The sequence below is a fragment of the Ceratotherium simum genome, chromosome 3, assembly GCF_057802395.1.
Source record: "Ceratotherium simum simum isolate JZ-2026a chromosome 3, ASM5780239v1, whole genome shotgun sequence".
Lineage (NCBI taxonomy): Eukaryota > Metazoa > Chordata > Mammalia > Perissodactyla > Rhinocerotidae > Ceratotherium > Ceratotherium simum.
This window is the reverse complement of record NC_141902.1, coordinates 79,896,209-79,922,582: the sequence shown is the minus strand read 5'-3', so window position 1 is coordinate 79,922,582 and position 26,374 is coordinate 79,896,209. Positions and strand designations below refer to the sequence as shown.

Genomic DNA, 26,374 nt, shown 5'->3' with positions numbered 1-26,374 from the left:
TATCTGCAAGGATACACCACAGTGGCTGCCCCATGAGAGGAACCCAGTGGTTGACACAGAGGTGGGAAGATGTATCCCTGTAAACCCTTTGCACTTTTGAATTTTGAACTATGTGACAGCATTAGCTATTAAAAAGACAATAAATTATTTAAAGTTGCCAAATCCTCCTATGCCTGTCTCCAACTTTCATTAGTAATAATTATTTTCTACCCAAAACACCTTCATTACTAGTCAAAAGTTGAGTTAAAATAATAAAAGCAAGATCTGGATGCTGGTTACCCAGCTGTGTTCAGTTTGTGAAAACCCATTGAGCTCTATGCTTATTTATAATCTATGCACTTTTCCGTAGGTATAATATACATCGATAAAAAGTTAAAAATAAAATGAGTAGGTTACTCAGGTCAATTTTCTTTTTGTTTTCTCTTATTAAAAGAGTAGTATAATATTTCATATATTTACCTAAATAAAATATTGTTTCATATTGTTCAATAATGTTTCTCAAAAAACTCTCGTATAACTTGAGTTCATAATGCCGACCCACTAGTATTAAGAGCATCAAGGCCCACACTCTCACTCTGCTGCTAGGTCTTCACAGTGGGAGGTTTCAATAAGCCTTGAGGAGCATTACTAAAAATCTCCCTATGGTTTACTATACTGCAATCGTATTTTTTCATCATGAAAATGAAGTATTTAAAGCCACTTATCAAAAATACCAAGGTCATAAAAGACGAAGAAAGAGGCTGTGCAAACGTTCCAGATTAAACGAGGCTCAAGAGACACAACAACCAAATGCAATACCTGCCCCTAGGCTCCATCCTTACCGGAGAAGGAAAAACTGCTAGACAGGATAGACGGGACCTTACTGGGTCAACAGACAAAATTAGAATATAAACAGTAGGTGAAAGTATCCACGTTAAATTTACTTAAACTGTACTGTGGTTATGTAAGAGAATTTCCCTATTCTTAGTCAAACTACACTGATGTTATTTAAAGTAAAGGGCTACAATGTACGTTACTCTTGAATGGCGGGGGGATAGGTCTATGTTTCTGTGTGGGGAGGATGGGAGATACTCAGGAACACCAGCAAATGATCATGCAAATGGAGTAAAATGTTAACAGGTTAATCCAGGTTTGGGGTGGATCAATGTTCTTTGTACTATTTTTTACTTCTGTAACTTTTCTGGGAAATTAACATTATCTCCAAATAAAGTTTTTAAAAGCCATGTATTAATAAATAACCACCAATAATAATCAAAACAAGCTTACAAATGAATCTGGATTTTGATTATGACAGTTGCTCCTCAGGAGCCATTTTAATTATATAAGTGTAATCCCAAGGCATTATTTCGAGTTGCAAAAAAAAAATTACACCTTCTGGCTAGGTGTATAATAGAGCTAAATAAGTACCTTCCAAGACCCAAAGCTTAACATAATTGTCTTTAACATAAGACTCCACCTCAATAATTTCTCATAATGTGAGCCTTAATGGAGAAACAAGATTTACAGGAAGTTTAATAAAAGTTCCTCATTCACATGAGGGATTAACCTCGCCTGAGCGGTGAACACATGATAAATCCTAATGACGACTTAGGTTAGAAGCACTTAAAGCCCTACAAAAGAAGAAAGGGGAAGAAAAAAAAAAAAAGAAATCAGAAGTCTAATGAAATGGTAAATGTCCCACTAGACAGAACTCTTAAAAATGATGATGATGAACTATATGTGAAAGGCGAAATTTTAAATTTACAGAAAAATATATGGGAGAAAATTGCTGTGACCCAAGGAAAGGAAGTTCTCTTAAACAAAACACAAAAAGCACAAACCATACAGAAAAAGGACGATAAATTAGACTTAAATTCCAGTTTGCATATAATAAAAATATCATTTAAAATGAAGACAAGCCACATTCTGGAAGAAGATATTCTCCAACAAAAGGAGGGTCATCCGGTACAAACGCCGCGTAGAGCAAGCCGGCAGCATCTAAGAAAAGCTCTGTCGTCATCAGGCATTTAAAGAAATGAAAAGCAGCAGGGGTACCACTCGAAGCTGACTGCCCACACTCCTCTGTGGGGGACCCTGGGCGGGGGACAGGGAGCTACCTTGGAAGGGGGCTTCCACCCCCACCAGATGCCTTTAGCTAATAAGGTCACTTACCAGATGCCTAAAGAGGTGGCTCCAAGTGTCCAGACAGGATGAGTCCCAGCACCCCAGCTTCAGGCCTTAGAAAACTTTGGCAATTACACCATAATAGAGGGAAAATAGCCCTAAAACTGTCTCCCAATGTTTGCAGCCCCAGGACAATACTTTCTAACTATATCTTGGCACTAATGCTAAGTCAAAGTTTTCAATAACTCAGGATACTGGCTCTACTGGTGTCTACCTAGCAGTATGTAAGATAAAACAACATGACGACACTAAGACACATATTTTTTAAAATTCTCTCTCAAAGGTAGGCCTCTCCTCTACGATTCCAGCAGGAAAGCTAGCTTCTCAGAGACCAGGGGCAGTGTAATGCATTTCAAAATACACAAGGCATTAAATATTTTAACCCTAATGAAACATGCTAAGGTTATAACTACTTAACTAAGGATAGAGAAAATGCAGAAACACTGCCACAGTTGTTTTCTGCTTAAAACTGCACGAAATCCCCCAACGGCTTTCCCTGCTGCAGAAATCCATGACAACAGAGATCCCCCCTAGACCAAGGGAGCGGGGGAGGGCAGACACAGAGATTAGAGGGTTCACTCAGATCACATTTGGGATTTCAAATGTATCTTAAAATTAGAAACTACATGAAAACTACTTCCTGTATACGAAAATGTCCACTTCCTTAAAAGTTCAAAGGAAAGACAGAGTGACAGGAGACATTTAGAACCAAGTTTGGGGGAACGCAAGCACAGGCAAGAATACTGTTTCTTCACTCAAGTACTTTAGAAAATTAACTCAGAAGAAAAGCTAACAGTTTACAACAGAAACTGTTTCTTTTTCTTGGACAAAGGGTCTAGCAATTCCCTCGGCTCCTCACAACTATCGGTAGTTTATCAACCTAAACACAACACAACCTAAATAATTTTTTCCACTCTGACTAAGATCAGATTCTGCACCCACAGGCAAGAGGTGCACGTCTGCCAATAACAACAGAGAAAAGCTAACTCAAGTTCTCTAGAGCTGTTAAAGAGAAAACATCTACAAGTAGATTTCCTTCAAACAACTGCATTTATGTGTCAAGATAACTCAGAAATTGCCTATTATGAAAGGAACAACTATATTTCAAATTCACAGATTACAGGAACTGTCTAAAATGTCAAGGTTTAAAACAAATGCAAAGCCAAATGCTACTGGCTGTTTTACACCAATACTAATTTTATGAATTCAAAACATGTAAGCTTCTAAACTGTGTGGGTCAACATGACCAGATGAGAAGTCAGGCCTTCGGGAAAATACCCTATACTCTTGCAATCAGCACAGTCAGATTAGATGAATTTTATGGATAATCAAGAAAATATCACTGCGACCTGCAGCAAACCTATCTTTTCTTTGGCCTCCAAATGCCATTATTTATTAACTAAGGTATTAGGACAAAAGTACAGAAGATACGTTCTAAAAACTAAGAGAAAAGGTAATAAGAGGGAGGGCCGGCCCCGTGGCTTAGCGGTTAAGTGCGCGTGCTCCGCTGCTGGTGGCCCGGGTTGGGATCCCGGGCGCACACCGACGCACCGCTTCTCTGGCCATGCTGAGGCCGCGTCCCACATACAGCAACTAGTAGAATGTGCAGCTATGACATACAACTATCTACTGGGGCTTTGGGGGAAAAAATAAATTAAAAAAAAAAAAAAAGGTAATAAGAGGGAATTCAAATAAAAGTAGTAACAATACCAATTTTAAGCCTTATAGAGGATATCACCAGTTTCCTATGATTGGTTCAGGACTAATAACAAAATTAACAGATTTTTTTTTCTGTTCTTACCTCATAAGACCAGACACACTGCACCCCTGCAAACCTCCGGACGCATCTGCCCACCTCCACGTCCTCGTGGGTGGTGTACATTTCCCGGAGACACTTTCCAATGTGTGGTACCATCCTCCGGAGGACCTCCCGGCTCATGATCACACCAGGCCCCCCCATGCAGAAGTTCTCACCGGGTTCCAGGGCCAGTTTCCCCATTTCTTCTGTGGTGCCCAGTCCCGTCTGCCCGAGAAAGAGGGGCTCACTGCTATTCAAACTCCTCAGGAAATTCTCCAGGCGGTCTCCTTTGATATAAACATCATCGTCTGCTCTCATAAACCATTCATACTTGTCCAAGTAGTGGTCATGCATGTACTTGAGCATCATAAAAGACTTCTTCTGAGGTGGGTAGGAGTCATCCACGCCCCGTAGTGGCACTATCGGAATTGGTATCGATGTGTCTGAACCCTCACTAGAGAAGAATTCAACTTTCCCAGGAATTGTCTTGGACCACGTTCTGGAATTAAAATAAATATCAGTGAGAGAACAGTTTATTTCAAGCTTCTCATTTCCAGAAATTCACTTATCTACTTATGTTGCATCACTGTGTGCTCAAAAGGATGATAAAAAGCTACTTGATCTGCTTGCTTCCCCTTAACGGAAGCCCACACTACCGGGTATTGCAAAGTCCAAATTCATTTTCAAAAGAATCCCAGCAAAAAAGAATGATGAAGTGTTAAAATACTGCCAGGATAACTAAGTTTTAGCTATGGCTGAAAACCAAATTGCCAGGGCACCAAGGTCTAGATATTCAGGTTAATTTTCTGATACTATCAACTCCATACCTACAAACTCCTCTGCTCTAAAAACAAACAATAAACAAGTCAAATTGTTCATTCCACAAATGTTCTTTGAACACTCATCAAGTGCCAAGTATGCACTAGGCCCAGAGGGATGCAGTGATGAGCAAAACACATACCCTCACTCATGGAGCTGACATCAGGAGAGACAGACATTTATCAAAATGGTCACACGAATATACATACAATTATGAACTAGGCGAAGCCCTTTGAAAGAAAGGCGCCCAGTCCTAAAGGGACACAAAGTACACACACAGAATGGAGAACGCTTCCCTGAGACAGGGGTGAACGTCAAGGATCCAAAACGCAGTGTATGGGGGGCTGACATGAGGGGAGGACGGAGGCAAACTGCAGGGCCTGGCAGACCCCCCAGAGAAGGGGGAGTTTATGCTATAAAAGCCACGAGAAGCCACTGAGGAACGGAGCAGAAGTCGAGATGAAGGGCTACGCCTTCTGAAATCACCAGGCGGGGGAGGAGAGGGCTGAAGGAGACCAGGTAAAGAGAGCTTCAACTGCAACTGCTCATCCCACTGCCAGAGGAAAAACTGGTGGTCAATTAGAAGGAAAAAAGGAAAGAATCCTGCTGCTGAACAACTGATTTAAGGCCATCATATTACATTTTCTCTTATACTTTATCCTATATATCAAGAGCTGAAGTAGTCTAGCTACAAAAATGCATTTATACAGACTACTTCTAGGAAAAACACACCAGAGAGAATACACGAAATCATAAATTTAGCCTTAACAAAATCAAAAAGGCATAGTTCCCAGATGATGTTCTCCCAAATATATTTTTATTTTATTAACTGTTACAGTTGTATTCATTATAGTGAAAAGTCACTTGAAGGATCAATGAAAACCACACATATCTTTAACGGAGAATCTTAGGAGAGAAATATCTGAAAAGATATACACCAAACCTCTGGGGAAGAGGTACAGAAGAAGGAAAATGGGGAGGGGCTGGCAGGTGGATAAAGATGACTTTCACTTTTTATTCTGTGTATCTCTATATTGAAGGAAATTTTTATAGGCATGATATTACTGTTTTGGGAAAAAATGTTTAAATTGTGATAAAATATACAGTACTTGAAATTTACCATTTTTAAAGTATAATGTTCAGTGGCATTAAGTACATTCACTGTGTTCTGCAACCATCACCACCATCCATCTCCAGAACTTTTTTCATCTTGCAAAACTAAATTTCTAAAGTACAGTATTACTTTTATAATTTTAAAAACAATCTACAATGAAGTACTTAAAAAACAATTACTGGCTTTTAGTTCTCTTCCTACCCCAAATATAAGGAATACAAAACGACTTCAAACTTATCTCTTTCAAGCAGAAAAAAAATTCGATGGGACTGAACTTTTGCCAAAGGTGCTTCTCAAAAAGTCCAAGGATTAAATACATATCGTTTTTCATCAAATCTAGGATGTCAACTGCAAGATGCACCATGGTTTTATGTTCCAATAACAAAGAAAAAATACTGTCAATCATAATCACAGGGGTGCCAGCAACTATAAAATGTACCATGATTTCAGAGATGTTAAAATGTGGGGGAAAACATGTGCATCTTAGAATGGTTGTAATGCACTATTTGTAATATTTTCCCCTTAATGCCTATGGATTTAAAATGGACCTACAGAGACTTATGTCACTATGGAACTCTTCAACAAAGAGTTCAGCATATATGCAACCCAATGAGACTACAGCTATTGTACCAGGTACTGTACTTCATTTTCACAAAGGATATGCTCCTATAAAAAAAGATGTAAAGTAAACACAGTAGGAACTGGGCAATTCATTTAGAGAAACCAACCCCTCCCATAGAGAGACAAGCCCACTTAAAATATGAATGAAATGCAACCTGCATAGAACATATGATAACCTAAACACACGCTTCTGACCGGGTAACATCTGGAGGGCAGGCGACTTCCAGCCTCAGGAAGTCAGCGATGATGAGGCTGTACTGAGGAGACCCCGTCCAAGTCAAGGAGCCCCTGATTCCTCCCTTCATGTAGAAATGGTTTTTGTTCTTGCAGTCACAATTCTTTGAAAACGTAAATAATCTCACTGCTTGGCACGTGACAGAGGTCAATAAATACTGCTCACTGGTGTGAAATAAGTGACTTAAAGATGCCGTGTGTGTGTGTGTGAGCGTATGCAAAAGCACAGAAATCATTTCTGTCTCTTATCTTTGACACATTGCCAGGTGAGCTTCTCAGTGCTTTCCATCAGCCACACTAACCACTCCTACACGCAGAAATAAACTGAATCAAACCACAAGCAGGAAACAATTATTAAGAGGTAAAATTCACAGGCATGCTGGAGTTGAAATATACTACCACTCATGGTACTTCTGAAATGTAATTTAAAGCTAACAGTCTGTATTACCTTAAAAGTGATTTTACAGGGATAGTGAATAAAATCTACTTAACTTGAGCTTCTACCCAACTGCTTCTGAACTAAAATGTGATTAATAAAACAGACCGGGTTCACAGTAGCACTAAAGTAGCCAAGCCCAGAAGCCATTAAAACACTAAAGCACCATGATATTATTTGGGACATGGTGTGGCTAAGACAATGTCTGCTTCAAAGGAACAGGCTACTAACGAGACAATACACAGTGTAATGGTTAAGAGCATGGGCGCTGCAATCAGACCGCTGGGGTGAGAATCCTGGCTCCCCTTTGGCCAAGTTAATCTGTGCCTCACTTTTCTTATCTGTAAACTGGCGGTAATAATAGTACCTTCCTTATAGGGTTGTTGTGAGGCTTAAATGGATTATTATCTCTAAAGTGCTTAGAAGTCAGCCTGGCATGCAGTAAGCTTGATATAAGTGTGACTTATTAGGGAAGACAGGAGTTTGCAAACAAAATAAGGTAGTGAAAGAGAAAATGAGGGAGACAGGAAAGTGGGGGCTGAGCTCAGAACAGTCAGTCTCAAGATTACACTCTGGAGTCACAGTATTACAGAAAATGCCACTTCTCACATTTCTGGCTAAAAACCTGACACTCAAGCTATATATCAGAATTCTGTTTTACTATCAATCGCAGACAATGTTACAGTAGAAGTCTAGTAAGACTTCAAACTTTGAAAGCCTTTTCACTTAAAACACTGGAATCCTTCATATTAGACAGAAGACCAAAGTTCATTTTCATCTGGCCCTGCTTCCCATGTGCCCCACCAGAAAGAACACAGTGATGGAAGCTCTAAACCATCACTGATGCTATTAATGCCCAAACTATGACTTGAGATGGTGTAATGTGTCCAAGAAGAGAAACCAATTAATTTTAAAAACAGACAATCTAACCTCAAACCATCCTTAGAGCCTCTCTGCAGTTTTATGGTAACTTCACCCAATTATTATTTTTCACTTTTTAGGTAACCCAGGGAAAAACCTCATGTTGCCCTTTTCCGTTCTAAATGACTGGTGCTTTGAGGGAAATCTCGCAATATGAAGTTTCTGTAAATCCTCCAATCTTAAGAAATTATGATCTTTTCTCTTAGGGTAACTTTAGTTTAAATAGCTCCATAAAGTTAAGGAGTTCTGGAACATAAATCGTGATTCACCACCCTGGGGGAGGAGGGAGAGCGCCTTAATCATTTCAAAGGAAATGCTGCTGAAGAAGCACGCTGGCCCTCCTTCCGGGATAGAAACAGGTCAAGTTCCTTAATTTTCATAAGCTAATGTCAACTTTGCCACCAACACGTTTGTCACCGGAGCAAACTGCTCTCACTTAATGGAAACCACAGAGCACTGGCAAAGGTCCTTGCCAGAAAGCTCAAGTTTCAAGGGACTAAGGCACAGATAAGACAATTGAAATTTGAGAATGCCAAGCAAGCAATCTTCCACTCCTCCAGGCTTCCAAACACGGTCCCTTCACCAAGTTAAATCACAGGTAAGCAATGCAGTTGGACACCATCAGCTTCACTAAGGAATGCCTTTGCTCAGTAGGACTTAATATCATAGCCTCCATTGCTATTCAGTACCATTTTAAGAAAAACTACATAAAATACATTTTTGTACAAAATTGCATGACTGTTGTCCTGGGTATACATTCATAACATATGGGTAAGTTTAAAAAGCAGGGAATAGTATGTAATTGTGATGTAGATTATTGAGGGAACAAAAGTACACAGACAAAAATAAAGTAATGTACAATTTTACCCCAAAGTGTTTACTGTGGTTATTTTTCAATGGAGGATCAGAAGGAACTTAACTGTCCATGTTTCGTACATTTTCCAAATTTTCTGCATAAGACAGGTATATTTAGAGTTAGAAAAAAATTTTTTTTATCTGAGGGAAAGCATTAAGCTAAAAAGCATCCAAAGAAATAAAAACACTTGACAAGAGAAAATTTGTCTATAATAAAAATATATGTAATATATAATATTTGTACTGTAATAAAAATATTTTTTTACTCTAGCCAACGGACAAAAACTAAAAGAAAAACAGAGTAAGACTGAGTACTTCCTTTCACATTTGCTAAACTTTAACAGTTACACTAATTTTTATAAGCAAAAAGAGGAGATGTTCTTCTGTAAGTTCCCCCAAATCACAATTACATACGTTGTCCACAGTGGTAAGTGTGAAAGGACTCAAATGATCAAATCACCTCAGAATTTAGAGTCAAGGAAGGGAGAATATAGTTTTTTCCCTGTAGAACTGATAGATAATAGGAATTAAATGTATATATTTATATTTTTCCCTATTACAGAAAGGATTTAAGACAACTTAACCAAAATGCATACAGTATGAAAAAATAAGCAAGAAAATGAGGCCAAAGAAAAACAAGTGTAGGAAAGTTGGAGCAAGGCGTGAAGGTGGCACCTGTACCAGGGAGGGCAAAATCATGGCAGGGCTGCCCGCCCCGCTCTACGTCCACGGCAAACACCAAACCAATGAGAGCACTGAGGAGATGCCAGCTCCAACAAGTGAGCTCACATGGTGAGACCTATTTGCCATCACATGGCCTCATCATCTGCTAATGGTGGGCCCAAATTCAGCTACAAGCCTTTCAGTGGGCAACCAAGAGAAGTCACAAGACTGTCTCCCACTGTTCAGGGTTAAGTGAAATAACTATCCCAGATGTTAAGACCTGAGGGAAATTTCTCCCCTGGGGCCACAGTAGGGAAAGCAGGGCAAATGCAGTGAGTATCCTTACAGTAAGCACAGTTTGACGGAGCAGCATTCTAGCTCACCCTCCCAAAAAAGTACATGGAGGACAGTTCTATGCTGCCCGTCAGAGGGGCCCTGGGCTTGAACCTGATCAGGCCTTGGGAAAACGCAGAGGTCTTCCGAGGCTACCAAGTGATGACTCAAGGCCTCTCCAGGAGCTGAAGGAACGCACTCCGGCAGGATGCGCAAGCACTAGTCAGTCCATTATCTCTGTTCTGTCCTGGTCTGGGGAGCTCAGCAGCCGGCATACGTAGCTGCAGGTTGTCCCTTCCGTGTATGTGGTTTCCGGTTATGTGGTTTCCTCTTTTAAAATCTTTAACTGTCTCACTGTGTATGACTTTATGAGATGAGCAATCTATAGGTGGGGAAACAGAACAGAGATCACAAATGGTGGGAGAAATTTTTTAGAGAGAAATCAAATTATACTCTTTACTGTTAATCCTAAAAAATAGACTTAAGGTGAAAGCAAGTATTAAAGAGCCTTTTTTCCCTCAGTAAAGCTGTTGGCGGGTGGATTACAGCTTCCCACCTCAACAATGGCCTGGGCACTAGCCCAGGAGGCAGTTCCAAGGTATTAAGAGCTAATAGCAACTTGCCTTTGGAGCCCAGGTTCACAGCAAACAATGGGAATACTCATCAGTAGAGACCACAAATACACCCTCTTTGAAACAGAAGAATTAAAATTTGGAGTGTTATTGACAGAAGGCAAATTCTGATCTCATGATACATTTCCAAAGCTGCTAGTGCTGGAGCGCTACCTTACATGGTTTGTATTTTGCTGCTGTACACTTAAAAGCATAAATATGCAACTAATTCTTAATCATGCATGAACAAAATTAGTTTCCAAATCTAATTCTAAGCAACAGCAACAAAAAAATCAGTGTTGTTTCTCGCAAACAATAAAACCATGCTGAGCCTACTCTGGCTGACCCCTTTGCAAGTCAGTCCTCCCCTACTGAGGCACTGCCCGGTATCAAGCCCCCTTAACAACAGCCAACAGCCACCCTTTACTGAGCAGTTCCGGAGTGCAGGACCCCGAGCTGAAGGCACGAGACACTCAATCTTATGACAACTCTACGAGGCATGTGAGGTGTTGTTACCCACATTCTACAGACTGGGAGACTGAGGCTCAGGGCCATGTAAGTAATTTGCCCAAGATCATAAAGCTAATAAATGTCGAAGCCAGAAAGCAAATGGGGTCTGACTCGAAAGCCTCCACTGGCCAGCCTGCTGGCTTTTTCATCCCGCACGCTCGTTTCCCAGATTGTCACCTACATGTCTCTTGCAGTCCCTCCTCTGCTAATAAGGCTGAGCAAACAGTCATCATAGATAAGGAGAGCAGCCTGACATCCACTTCAGCCACTTCCACCCACTCTGTCTGCCCGGCAGAGACCTGTCTGTCAAAGACACCTCTTCAGAGTTTGGGCGGGATTTAATTGAAGGCCAGAAGACTATTGAAACGTCAGCTTCTGAAACCCTCATTTCTATGTCTGCTACTCCAAATCCTGCCCAGTCATTTTCTGGCATTAGGCTGGAAACGTAGAGAAGCAAGTTTAACACAAAATCACCCTTTGCATCTTGGTTCAACCTACAAAACAATCATTTTAGTGACATTAATATCTACATTTTCAATAATCCTCACGTGTTGGATTTGCAAGCTCAGAGTTGACATCAAATCAGAGCAGACTACATCTTATTTTTAATCATCCACAAACAAATGTACTCAGCTACAGAACAAATACTGTAGCTATAAACGTTTCAGAAATGACACTGAATTAAAGTGAGAAGATGGACAGCTTCACTACTTTTAAACCATAACTAAGTCTTTTATTGTCTCAATTCCATCCAGAACCAGGAGCCAAAAAGACATCAACAACAAGCGGAGGCAATGAATATTTACATTAATACTGTAAATGGAAGCCAGGGCCGTCACATTAAAAATCCTGTCACCTAATTCTCCCAAGTATCACCCATAAGTGTGAAGTTACAGTAACCAAATAAGCACGTTTACCCCTACATTTGGGGACAGAATTAACTATCACTAACTGAAACAAGAATGACCCGGGACTTGAACCCCAGGGAGCCAAGGGTCAACATGCAATCTGCACCCAGCAGTCTTACAATTTAACACACTCAAAACTGCACTCAAGGGGCCAGCCCCGTGGCGTAGCGGTTGGGCTCGGCGCAGTGCACTTTGGCCACCCGGGTTTGCAGGTTCAAATCCCAGGCACAGACCTACACTACTCGTCAGCCATGCTGTGGTGGCAACCCACATACAAAATAGAAGAAGACTGGCACAGATGTTAGCTCAGGGCTAATCTTCCTCAAGCAAAAAAAAAGTGGATCTTTGGGGCCGGCCTCACGGCGTAGTGGTTAAGTTCCCGCACTCTGCTTTGGCGGCCCGGGGTTCACAGGCTCAGATCCTGAGGGCAGACCTACACACCGCTCATCAAGCCATGCTGTGGCGGTATTCCACATACAAAAAATAGAGGAAGACTGGCACAGATGTTAGCTCAGGGACAGTCTTCCTCACCAAAAAAAAAAAAAAAAAAAAAAATCCTGCACTCATATTTCTTCCCAAGAGCTGTCATCTCCTTTTTTTACTGTAGCTCTGTAGCTTTATGACAAAATAACTGCTCATTGTAGACAAGTGCCAAGAAGAATATGAAAAATCATTCAGCATCGGGATGTGTATATTCTTTTACGCTTTCTTTTCTATGCTATACACACACTAAAGTTTATTTTGTTTGATTTTGAACAAAAATAGTCTCATATACTGGGCATGCAATTTTATAATCTACTCTCACTTAAACATATTGTGAACCTCTCTTCATTTCAATAAACGTATTCCAGCCACATCATTTTTGATGGTAGAAAAGCAGTTCAGAGTGTGGAGAAGTCAGTGAAATCAACGATGGTCTATACCAGCTCCGAATGCAGGACCCCACGGATACCTGAAATTTCCACTTCATACCTACATCTTTGACCATATCTTCAATTCCTTTGGAAAACTTTCTAGACGAATTGCTAGATCTCAGACCCAGCCCCAATGAACTGTCCTTTCTCCTCATTCTTCACCATTTCCTGCTATTCTATGTTTCCGGGAACCTGCTGTCTCTGGCTCAAAAACTCCTACTCATCCCTCAAGACTAAGAGAAGGAACAAGGGGAGGAGTGTGGGAGAGACCTTTCTTGATTCCTCCATAAAACAGCGCAGGCCTCGTCCAGGCACCCTGGGAGCCCTCATCACGCAGAATTATCATGTGTTTCCTGTTCGAGAGGATGAACTCTGCAGGAATAGGATTATTAGTCGATTTTCAGTAAATAGCAGCTTAATTAACGGCCGAGGAAAAGTGAAACTGCCAACACGATGAAAACATAATCACGTATAATCCTCTACTAACAACATGGCTATCCTTGGAACACTCTAACTGCTGAGGGCATCAAGATCTGGAACCACGACATATAAAACTAAACTCATTTTCAGGACCACATTTTTCACTAGTTTTTTCACACAGGGAACTCATCCTGTGAAATCGGTTGTGCTCCAAACGTTCACTTACAGGCTGGTTATTTGGCTTACAGAAGGCTGTCAGTAAATGTCTGCTAAACTGAATTCTACCTGAGAAAGCAAGTATTGCTCTAAACTCTTTCAAGACAAACATGGTTTACTGAGTTCAAGAAATAAGGGAAGGAACTCTGAGATTTGCTCATTAAGGTTGAAAAGGAACAGTGCTTCATTAAAGCACAGGAGGCCATTAACAGGGATAACAATATCTTGCAAGAAGATTCCTGTATCTGAAGCTGGTGTTTCTCAAACTTTCTTCCCACAATTCCCTACAGACTGATGCTAATCATTAACGGTGCCCTTCGTCACTCCTGGGGCAAAGAAGGGACACCAGCCACCTCCTCCTTCTGAGAAGGTAAAGAAAGAATAGTGCCCCATCGTCAGCCCAAGAAAGGGAAAGACCAAGACAAATAAAAGGTGTTGGATTCGCTTAGTGTTCTGGGCATAAAAGTGGACTAAAAAGCTAAGTATGTATGCTTTTTCCTTTTTAACAAACCATTAATTAAAAAAAAAATCTAAATAGCATCAAAACTCTCCCAGCAAGAACAGGTTAAGTGTCGTTAAGTGTCGCCAAGAAATGTTTGAAACAGAAGAGTAACAAAGGAGAACTTGTCTACCGGATATGAAAATATTATTCAAGGTCCAATAATTCCAATGGGTGGTACTGGCACAAGAACAGACAGAAAGATCAACGGAACAAAACGGAAGTCCAAAAATATGTCCAGAAATTGTGAGTGTGATGAAGATGGCATTTCAAATTGTAGGGAAATGGGAGCTTATTCAACAGATGGTGCCAAGACAAGGTACTATTTGGGGGAAAAATAGGTTGAGATGATTTCTATCCCTTCTAGAACTGGAAAAAAAAAACGTTACTTTTAAAAATCTCTCCAGGGCAACAACTTTCTGAGCTTGGGGGGGAAAAAAACCCTAAAATCAGAAAGGAAAAGACTGAACCACATGAACATTTAACTTCTATATATCAAACAACAAAGAAAAAAATATGAATTGCAGCTAGTAACGAAAGACATAAGGAACCCAGGAGTTCTAAAGATCTATCAGTAACCAGCATAATAAATTACTTTGGAGGAATCATGGTATCATTTTAAAGTGAAATTACCTAAAACACAAATACTTTGCAGATGAATCAGAACACATTTTTTATATGTTTACTCGTAGATTTGCAGAACCCCAGATACTCAGAACCCTCAGGGAATTTTAGTTTAAAATAGCTTCAGAGTTCCAACTCTGTAATCACCTTAGATGTGAATCTTTTCTCAATTCCTCTTAAAATTCATTATATTTATGAAGCTAAGGATACATCCACCTGTGCATCTAAAAGCTTTCTTAAAACTTTTCCTGTGCAAAACCAGAGCTTTGCTGACCCACCTCCTTCCCCCTAAATCTATTCCTCCTCTAGTCTTCCCCCTCTCAATAAATGACACAATCACGCTCCTTGCCTTTCAAGGCAAAATCCTAGAAGTCATTGTTGATTCCTCTTTGCCTTACCCCTCACAAGCATTCCGTCAGCACATCTTTAACTCTGGCTCCAGCATAAATCTGGGAACCACCCACTTCTCTCCATCTCCACTGCGACCACGCTAGCCCCAGACACCCTCATCTCCACCTGGACCACGACCTAACAGTCTCCTTGCTTCCCTACAATCCATTCTCCACACAACAGGCAGAATTAACTCTTTAGAACATAATGCAATCACCTCCCTTTCCAGACTAAACCCTCCAAAGGCTTTTTAATTCACTTAGAATAAAATTCCACAAGACCAGAAACCACCAGGCCTCATCCTCTTTCTTTTATTGGCCTTCTTCAGGTTCCTTTCCAAGCTGGTTCCTGCCTTGTAACGTACCAGCTCTTCCCTCCGCCTTGCACGTTCATCAAGGATATTCACACAACTGCTTCCTCATTATCAGATCTCAGCCCAAATACTAAGTTCTCTGAGGCCTTCCCCACCCACCTAACAGAGAGAGGACGCCACAGGACTATTTCCTTATCCTGTTCTATTTTCTCCACAGCACTCACTGCTACCTAAAACTCTCTTTTTAGTGTCTGTCCCTCCCACTAGAACAGAAGCTCCATGAGAACAAGCATCTTCACTATTGTGTCCCCAACACTCAGTCTGGACCCAGAGGCTGAGTCAGGCATGTATTTGTGGAACAAAGGGATGAATCCTACGTGTATCTGAACATTCTGATGAAGCAGGATGACTCCTATGAACTTCACAGCTACAGTGTCTGCTCAGGGCCCATGGAAGAAGTCAGCCCTGGCCAGTCCCTGATGGGCTACACTTTGAGTTTTGTTTTGCCTGCTTTTTAAAATCTGTTTCTTGCCTGCCATCAGCTGTCACTGTACTGCTAACGTCTCTTGGCGGCCCCCCTCCCCACTTCGAGCATATGGCAGGTCTGGAAAGTAAAAGTCTATAATGATGGGGCTGTTCCACCATTAAAGTGCACTAACTTTAGTGCAGACAGGTGTATCTCCTTGAATTTTTCAAAGGCTTTTTAGCCCCTTTCTGGATCTCAGTTACAAGTCCCTAAATCTAAATTCTGACATTTTTAATATCCTAGCATAAAGGTACATCACAGTGTCATCTTACTAAAATGTTGGCATCTCCTTCAACCCATAAGCCAAACAATAATTTTATTTTAAAAAACAAATAACATCCAAGTTTCTTTTCTAAGGTAAAGAACTAACTTGTCTTTTAGGGGAGATGTAAAACTGAGCACAGCCAGTGCCAAATGATGAGTTCTGCCTTGTGCTAGAAGATTCAAGCCGACTTTTATACTGGACTGTGCATGAAATTTCCAATTTAAGAGCGGAGTGCAGACTTTTGGCCTGGGTTGCAAAGCACAGCAAAGCCATAATCATAAGTTACACCCTATAACCTCCATTCCAATTCAGGCCTTCCCAAAAGTTCCTTAAGGCTAAAATCGTCTTGTGCCATCTCCCGCAGCCAGTCTAAACACAGGGTTCACAGGCGGAGCAGCAGAGGACCCTAAACAGCAGGGAAGGTCCACCCCAGACACCAAGGAATTAGACTTCTTAAGATCAGGGAGATAAAAGAAAAGGTATTCGGGAAAGCTGACAGAACGACTGGATAGGATACGCTGTTTCCTGATAAGGGTTTTCCTTTATCAGAAAGGTAGAGTTGTCATAAAGAAGGGAAAACTGGGGCCAGAGGGCAAATTGTGTTTCTACTTTCCTAACTGCCTGAAAGAACATAAATAATGAGATAAAATTTTACATCCAAAAAAGTTGAGGAAGGAGATTTGGAAAGGAGGCCAAAAGTAAGAGCCTCAAGCATGGGCTTTGGGAAAAGATCATCTCCAAGTGCAAAATTCTGGGTCCAGTTTGCATTACATTTTCTGAGTATTGCTGGTATACCAGGACCCCTACTGGTTTGTACCTATTGATTTTGTATCTATGAAAATGTATTTGTTTGGGGGGCAAGGAGTCACACCATCTACTATTTGAACAAACTACTTTGGTAATTAGCTCCAAAGTTGTGATTCCACAGGGCTTGTCACCAAATTGCAGTCATGCAACTTTACTTTCAAAACCATGCTGTAAACAATTGATACAACTCATCCTCAATTTCTGATGTGGATATTTCTCTTGTCAAAAAGCACAATTCGCATAAAAATCCCAGGTAATTCATGGTACATCTAGGAGAAAACCATGATCTGCAAGTTCCCAAATTGCTACCTTAGTCTAAATTTACACTACCTACATGCTGAGCTATTCAGTCACTCAGGACCCTTCCTGTCAGAACCTGAGCCTGGACTTAAACAAGATCCTAATGGAAACACACAGGAATGGGGAATCAATGCACTGAAAGGGCATTCCCTACTGCTCTTTCACCTTTTTCAATCCTTTACTTCCCCCCTTAGAGGCACAGAGATCCATACATGCTTTTCCCCTCACAACATCTAATGCCTGAAAACTCAGACCAGGACTAGATTTAAAAGCTGAACTTACAGAGGTACTGAGTTATAAATTAAGAACTAACAGCAACCAGCTTGGCCTTGGTCAGCAGTGACTGCTCTAAAAGTTCATTCCCAGAGGACCTCCCTGCATTGATCTGTTCTGAGGCTGAATGAATCCCAAATCTTATCCCTACCGTAAGCATTTCTGTACTTCACACATATAAGACTTCCGTTAAATCACTTTATTTAACCTACACCTCTCTTCTACCTCAAACTCACTTCAATACAAATCTGCCATTCCAAAATCATCTCCCTTCTAGTTAATCCCTTTGTTAATCCTGAACGTGATTCCAGCCACTTTTATGACTTATGGCCCACTAGAACCCAGATACTGGATAACACCCATGTATCACTAAACTGTGCTAGTTAACATCGAATCTACCATGGGCCAGGAACTGCTTTTCCCAAAGGTTCTCCTTCCATTTACTCAAGACTGGTGTGGTCCAGTGGGCAGTGGGCACCCCCTTTCGTTTACAGGAGTGCGTCCAACGGTGAAATCTGCAAATATGCTATGGAAGGGCTCTAACCAGATTACGTTATATCGGCTCCAGTTCTGCAAGGGCAAGGGTGCGTATTTCAGAGAATCAAATAATAACCATCAGTGCCACCACTATCACAGGTATTGTACTCAGAGTCTTTCCAACAACCTTGCAAAGGAGATACGTTCAATCAGGCCCATTTAACAAAGGAGAGACCTTGGACATGGAAAGCTTCAGCAGAAAGTCAGGGTGAGGACCACACCCAGAGGGGCTACCCTGGTCCTCTGACTCCAAAGCCCATGCTCTTGAGCACTGCGCTCACCAGTCCGCCCGTGACCACTGCTGCCAATGCCCAGCATCGCCCGAGGGCACCCCGACCCCATGGGAACCTTGGGTCTGAAAAGCAGGCAAAGGCGCGGGTCACAGGAGGACCGGCAGGGCCTCCCGCCGGGATGCTGGATGCAGAAGGCGGTGCCCAGAGATCGGGGGCTCACCTGTAGGCGGCCACGGCGCGGGTCTGCAGGTATTTCTGGGCGGTCATGACTCCCACGAAGAGAAAGTTCTTGTCGCGCGGGCCTCCATCTGGGGCCGAGCCGTGTGGCCAGAGCTGCGCCCCGCGCGCATCGCCGCGCGCCCCGCCGGCCTGGGAAACCGCCGCCGCCTGCCCAGGCCGGCAGCCCTCGGGACTGGCGCGGCGCCGCGGGCCCACTCGCTTCAGCTCGGAGGCGCGCGGCAGGACGAGCCGCGAGGCAAGCACGAAGCCCAGCACGAGCCCGAGCAGCACACTGAGCAAGGCGCGCCGGCTGCGCGCGGCCATGCCCGCGCCGCTGCGCCCGCCGGGCCGCCGCCGCCGCCGCCGCAGGCTCCGCGCGCCCTCAGCCCGCCGCCCCCGCCCGCGGAGGCCAGCCCGCCCTAGCGCCGCGAGGCCCGGCCCGGGCAGCGCCGCGGCCGCCGCGGGCCCGCCGCGCCCATCGCGGCCCCCGAGCCGCCCGCAGGCCCCGCGCCGGCGCTTTGTTCCGCTCGTCCACTCCCGCCGCCGCGGCCTGCGCCTTTAAGAAGGGACCATGCCCGGCGCGCGCCGGCGGCGGCTCGGGCGCGAGGCAGCGGCGGCTCCTCCCGCTCGCGCGCGGGGGCGCGAGGCCAGCGCGACGGCGACGACAGTGGAAGCCGAGTCCGGGCGCCCGTCCCGCCCTGCCCGCGTCTCCCGGCTGGCTCGGCTCCGCTCGCGCTGCGCCCGCCCCCGTCCTCTTCGTGGCCGGCGCCGCCGCTGCAGCTGCACATCCTCCGGCTTAGCTCGCCATTGCAACAGGAGCCCCTCACGTCACGCACGGCGCATTATGAAGCGGCCCCGGCGGCGGCGGAGCCTGGCCCCTCTCGGGATCCGTCCGCGCCGCCCGATTGGCGCAAAAGTGAATGGGGGGCGGTTCACGTGGCCAAAGTTTGACCAAAAAAAAAACCCTCCTGCCGCGCGCGGCGCCCGCCCCGCCCCACCCGAGAGGTCTGCGGCGGGGCGGCAGGGGCCGAGGGGGCGTGGGGCTGGGTTCGGCGCCGGCGGGGGCCCGGTCCGCGGCGCCCATCGGTCCGTTATCCGCCCGGGACCACGCCCCCGCCGGCCCGCGCTCCCACTCCCTGCGGCGGCCGTGCCCGGACAGGTCCGAGGGCGTTCGGTCCGAGAGCGTGCCCGCCGGCAGCCGCATTCTGCAAGTTGCGTGGCTAGCATGAATCCTAGGAGGGACTTTTGAAGGGGCTTCGTGGTCCCCAAACTCTCCATGAACGGCTCGTTCCTCCTGCATGGACTGTCCTCAGATACACCCGCTGCCCACGCCCTGCTCTCCAGTCGGGCGGACCTCACCGTCGACCTTCCCCGCGTCCTCAGATTCACACTGTATCTTTGTTCCCGCCGTTATGTGGGCAGGAGCGAGCATGTATAGAATAAACAGTTCAGGAGCCATTTGAGACGTGCATGCTTGAAGAGTGAACCGTGAATCCAGTTACCTTGTTCCTTGCCACTGGTTTCTAAGCTAAAAAAAAAAAAAGCCATATTTAATGCCCCAGCTCCTAACAGTACTAGCATTTAATGGATGTTGAAGAAATGGTAGGTGATGTTAGTACTCTGGAGGGTAAACACTTTTATTTATATTTTAGGTGGGCAGATAGTCGGCTAGTACCCCTAACCTGAATCTTTGTCAATAGTTTAACATAGTTCATCCATGAAGGGGCTGTGGATTTCTAAAGACAGATTTTGAGTACCGGCTTCTCTACAATGGATTTTAAATGTTATACATTTCCTCTTAAAAAACAAAACCAAACAAAAACCTCAGCTAAGGCAAAAGTGCCCATACAACAAATGTTTGTATAGAGTGAATATTAGTCTTGTTAGGTAGTCGCCAACATATATTGGGGTTTTCTAATGAAACTACTGGAGAGCAAAGTATTTTCCGGGGCCTGACAGGTTCTCTTCCTTTAATCGAGTGAACCCAGGAATTAGGGACAGAAAATAAGCATGCCTGGGGTAATCCTTGGATCTCTCTTCATTGTTATTATGACCAAATGATTGAAATATTACACAATTTAAAGTGCCAAGTTGTGGGAGATACAGACACCATCTCTGCAGTTGAATGGCGGTCACTCTTGTTTATTCTTTGGATATTACCACTTTCTTTGGCACTTGTGATTTATGTCAAAAATAGTTCATTACCCACCTTCCCACAGACTCCCTCCCTAAGAGGTGATCCACATCTAAAAATAAAATACTCATTACGCAGTGAACACAGGATCCAGCAGTGGTCTTGAGAAAAATACAGAACATATAACCATGAATTACAGGCTCAAAAACCATGCAAAGGGGTTTCCAGTAAGACCATAAGCCACAAATGCCAAGTAGTCACCAGATCACCCAAATTCAGCAACAGCCCTATAATTCACAATGATTTCCATGAAGCACAAATCTGGCAAGATACAGATGATCAATTTTGTGACATATTTAAGGATTTAAATATTTTCTAACCTGCTTTAAACGTCTCTATATTTCCTCCTCTAGACTAAATCTGATGAAAAGTACATAAACGTGAGATGGGAATTCACATTTTGATGATGCTAAACATTTTGTCCTCCTCAATTCCCCAGTTCAGTTGTCTCTCATTTCCTATGTCAACAGCCTCACCTGCCCCACCTGCAGACTCAATGGGAGTGTTTCCTGCATAATGTAGAGAGGACACCCTGTTCTCCATCAAGGCTGAGCCTGAAGGCTTAGAGCACCTGGAACAAGGAGAATGTGACATGCGTGAAGTCCTCGCAGGAGAAGCAGGGGAATGCCAGGCTAGAGGAGGGCGGGAGGAGAAGGGGGAAGCCAGGGTCCTGTAGAAGTTGCCCAGGGTCTCCAGGAGCCTTCACACTGGGGCAGAGTCCACTTTCCAAGTGCAGCCTGGGGAGGGGAGGCGAAGCTCCAGCACAGCTGGAAGAAGCAGCTGGATGGTCAAGCTGAGGCAGTTCTGCTGGGGAGGGATCCAAAAGTGTCCCACCGAGGGCCTCGGCAGAGGCCTGGATCAGGAGGCACAGCTGTCCTACTTGGGGATTTCACAGCAAATGCCTGGAACCAAGGACTTCAGGGACAGCCAGAGGCCCAAAGGGCCAGACAGGGCTGGTAAGCCCAGTATGGAAGCCCATTCAGAGACCAACCCCACCAGCCCCTGCACAGCCAATAGCAGCAAGAATCCAGGGAGGATGGCATGCATCTGATACCCCCACCCGCAATGCACACACATGCACCCCCCCCCAAATCTCCTTGAGGCCAGGACAGCTCCTCACTCCCCATGTCTCCCTCTCCTTAATTTATTTTTAAAGGCGAGGAGAGGTCAGGTTGATCAGATTTCATAGGCATTTCACCTCAGTAAATTGAGGAAAGAACTTTTTCTCGATTTAGCTGCACTAGGAGCCATCTCTGCTAAGTCGAGGGAGTCACTGACCATTTTTCTCATGTAAAAAAGGAATGGTGTTAACCATAATCAGATAGACTTGTAAGGGAAACCCCAAACTACAGAGTTATTCAATGACGAAGTCTCTGCATCCCATTGGAGATGGGGACCCAGCTGGATCCGGGATGCAGAGCGTGGCTCATGGTCTTCCTTGGGGAAGTCCCACCTGGACAAGCTGTGTCCCCACTCAGGGTCTCCGTTTCCTCATCTCTAAATGGGTCTTTCCACTAGATTATGTTGAAAGTTCCTCCTCGATGATTCTAGACTGATATTTAGAAATTTGTTCAGAATGCCACATCATCTAACTTCCTTTCTGTTTTCATGCATGTGATTCTCTATGACACGTAATTAAAATTCATCTCTACCTACATTAGTGAATGTTTTCCGTACATATTGCAACTCTGTTCCCACATGCATTACATTTTTTTCTGTTGCTAATACATCGAATGCCTGTTACAGGTATAACATTTCATATAATTTGCAGCAATTTCTTGGAAACCCTTGGTAAATACCTCAATTGTTTGTTGGCAGCAAGCCTTGAACAACTGACAGAGTTCCCTGTAAGGGCTTCTTTAAAGACACAGCTCCTGGACTCCCGCCTCAAACAGGGGGCCCTGCAAAAAGTGGTAATAATTTTTTAAAACCTCTAGAAATGCCTCTTTTAAGAAACAGCAAGTGCAGAGAAGGGAGTTATAATAATCCGTCCTTTCAGAAGGCTCTGTTCATTGCCTTCAAAGAAGAAAATCTATAATGACCATTTTACTAATATGACCACTTAACCTCTATTAACCCAATAAAAACTTGCTTTATTATTAATGCTGCTATTAAAGTGACATTTAAGGTCCTCATTAGCTAATTAATTTTGCTCAATATTTCCTTCTATTTGCAGCATTTCCAGCCAGATGCAGGAAAGGGCAAATGATTATGGCTTCCAGACACTAGTGGATCTGACTCTGGTTGTGCCAAAATGTTCTTCATGCTTCCTTGGTCTGCTTCTCAGCTCTGTCCATTCTTTCTGTCAGATATTGTCATTATATGTGTGTTTCTCACACAAGTGTGTGTGTACGTGTATGAGAGAGAGAGGGAGAAGAAATTTAGCACCACCTGATGGGGTGTAATCTTCCTAACTAGAAAACGTTGACTGCCGCCAGCTCAGGCACTGTTGGGAGACAGCCTGAATGTTCTCTGGGAGATAACCTCACTGCAGAGGCCAGCAACCGTTTGCTTCTAGTCTAAGACTTAATCTTTGTGTATCAGACAAGTTTGCCTTTCCCATCTGTTGCCAAGAAATGCCATTAATCTTGAGAGCAATGCCAGAGTTTCCACAGCTGGAGAGTCTGCACACAGACAAGGCTTCCATTCCTCAGGAGGGAAGGAGGCCCCCCCGCCCCATAAGAGCCCAGGCGCTGGTCAACTGGTTAGCAGCATTGCCACCTGAAGGCTATACACAGTGGTGCTCAGGCCTGGGCGCCTTGTGGAAACACTCCAGATGTGCTGCTCAAGCTCTCTTTGTTTTTCTCGAGGCCTAATGAACCATAAAATTGCTTGGGAAAAAAATTCAAGCTGCATAAGGTGGTTTAAGCTACGAATTGAGGCAGCAGAAATTCAGATCCACAAACACATGAAGCAGCATGCAAGAATAAGAAAACATTAACACCATAAAACCCACTAAATGACCCTACTTGGTAGATCTTTCACACACCCTGTTATTATGCTCTCATGCCCATGCTGGGGTGGCAAACACTGTCACCCCCCATCTGATGGGTGATAAGGATTGTTTCTCAGTCCTGGCATTAAGGCCTCTCCAAGAGATCAAAATAAAAATGGTACGAGGATATATTCTGTTGAGGAATCTGGAGAAAGAGGCTCTCAAACATGCTGGGAGGAGAGCAGAGTTCTACAATCCACTCAGAGGGCAATTTTGTCAAAATTGCAAATGACAAGTGCATTTACTTTTTTTTTTTTTTTTTTTTTTGGTGAGGAAGATCAGCGCTGAGCTAACATCCATGCCAATCCTCCTCTTTTTGCTGAGGAAGACCGGCCTTGAGCTAACATCTATTGCCAATCCTCCTCCTTTTTCTTTCCCCCTTTTTTCCCCAAAGCCCCAGTAGATACTTGTACGTCATAGTTGCACATCCGTCTAGTTGCTGTATGTGGGACGCGGCCTCAGCATGGCCAGAGAAGCAGTGCGTCGGTGCGCGCCCGGGATCCAACCGGGCTGCCAGTAGCGGAGTGTGAACACTTAACCGCTAAGCCACGGGGCCGGCCCTGTGCATTTACTTTTGACTCAGGACTCTCCCTTCTGAAAATTTTTCCTCTCGTCATACCAGGACAAAATGACACCTTGTACAAGGTTATTCTCTGCCACATTTTTTGTGATAGTAATATATTAGACCCAAGCATCCATTTAAAGAGGAATGGAGAGGTAAACAAGGGGGTATCCGTCAGAGAATGAAATTACAGATGTAAGACAGGATGCAGAAGCCCTCTCTCTCGTGAAATGGAAAGAGTACCATGTGGTGGAGAACACAAAGAAGAGAGAATAAGAATTTTGCTAGTGTTTTTATAACAAAACACTTGAAGGATGCACAAAAAATAAAAGTGAAACCTATGAAACGGGGGACTTGTTGAAAGGAAAGATGTGAGCGAGGTTTCCCAATGGATACTTTTAAATACCCATCTGATTTTTATTATGCGATTGTATTAATCTATCTAACCTTCCAAAAAAGGTACCAATTTCCCACAAGTTGAGGCCCTAAAACAATATTAGCAGAGTCTTGGTCACTAAGACCAGAGATTCTTCCCGACAGCTTATTTCACAGAAGTGGAAACTGGGGCCCCGTGAGATGAAACTAGCTAGCCACATGGCGAGTGCTGTCACCAACCATGGGGTAGCCAGTACCCCAGCCCAGGATGCCTCAGATTCTAAGCAAGAATCCCTAAAATATTTTCTTTCAAGTTTTGTCTCTCACCATTTGGCAAGTGGTTAAAATGAAAATTTCAGAGATCTAATTGAACTTGTACTTTGTAGTTTCCTCAACACATCATCGTAAGCGGTCCTCCAGCATGGAAATATTTAGAGCCTTCTCAAACCATCAAAATGCCTATCCTTTCAGAATCGATTTCTTCCCTTGTTTTATACTTGCTCCTCTTGTACTTCATTCTTGGACCTTCCATATTCTTAGGGCATCATGCCATGTCTCTTTTCACCCTTAAACATATAAAGGAAAGAATCAATCTTTCAATATTTTCTTAGACTTTTGTAGTATTAAACACCGCAGTGCTAGAACTTTGGGACAATGGCGCCCTCTTGTGATTTGTAGCTATTCCTGTTAAGTGTAGTTCTCTCATCTTGGACTCAGTCGGATATTTTATTTTATGGTTAATAGTAACCTATTTCTAATTACTGCCTTTACCAGAATTTTCCAAGGTGGTATCTTGGTCTTGGGTTTGTGGCTAACTAGCTGGTGACACTGTAAAGTGAGAGGAGTTGAACTAATGGTCAGCTAGAATCTGCCCCTTGCATCTTGAAACTCAATGAGAAACTCCGGGGGAGGTGGGGCTGGAGTCTGTAGATTTAGCAAGCACCTCACCAGATAATTTTGAGAGCCATGGATCTCTGCTTTCATGTGGGAAATGGGTCAATTTCCTCAACAGACATCAGCCAGTGGAAACTGGTTGTACATGGTGGTAGATGCTAGTGGAGAATCTTTTGTCCTCTTGCATCTGCCTGGGGCCACAGCTGCAGAGGAGTTCACACTGGAGAGGCTGTCTGCAAGCCCTTGGGGCAGAAGTTTGAAGTCCAAATGTTTTCTTTGCAATTCTCCTCAACATGCCACCTTGGAGGGCCGGCCCCGTGGCTTGGTGGTTAAGTGAGCGCGCTCCGCTGCTGGCGACCCGGGTTCGGATCCCGGGCTCCCACCGACGCGCTGCTTCTCCGGCCATGCTGAGGCCGCGTCCCACATACAGCAACTAGAAGGATGTGCAGCTATGACACACAACTATCTACTGGGGCTTTGGGGGGAAAAAATAAATAAATGAAATCTTTAAAAAAAAAAAAAAAAAAACATGCCTCCTTGGATACTTTTGCTCTCACATGAACTGTCGGTGGCATGGCTGTCTGCATATGGTGTTTGCCTTGGTTTTGTCCCCCCAAGAAAGGCCCCAGTCCCCACCCACACTTGAACTCAGAGGGCACTCTGAAAATGTGCCCTCCTGCCCAGCAAGTGGAAGGGCAGTCTCAAAGATAACATGCTTTTATCATCACCAACTGAAGTGGCCTTAAGATACAGAACAGTATCCTAAGGAACAGAATGGTTCCACATCATTTCAATGATGGTGAAATTAACAGGAGGAAATTATACCAAACTA

At 43.8% G+C, this 26,374-nt stretch overlaps 1 protein-coding gene across 1 annotated transcript in view; it reads right to left on the bottom strand.

Annotated features, from left to right (window-relative positions):
• Window positions 1–19,352, bottom strand: part of CHSY1 (chondroitin sulfate synthase 1) — a 69,407-nt gene extending 50,055 nt beyond the window's left edge. Inside the window, exons 1-2 of the mRNA XM_004432012.3 lie at window positions 18,524–19,352; window positions 3,965–4,460 (exon numbers count right to left, since the gene is read on the bottom strand). Of these exons, the coding sequence (XP_004432069.2) occupies window positions 3,965–4,460; window positions 18,524–18,846 (819 nt within the window). The 5' untranslated portion in view covers window positions 18,847–19,352. The remainder of the gene's footprint in view (window positions 1–3,964; window positions 4,461–18,523) is intronic.
• Between the last annotated feature and the right edge of the window lie 7,022 nt (window positions 19,353–26,374).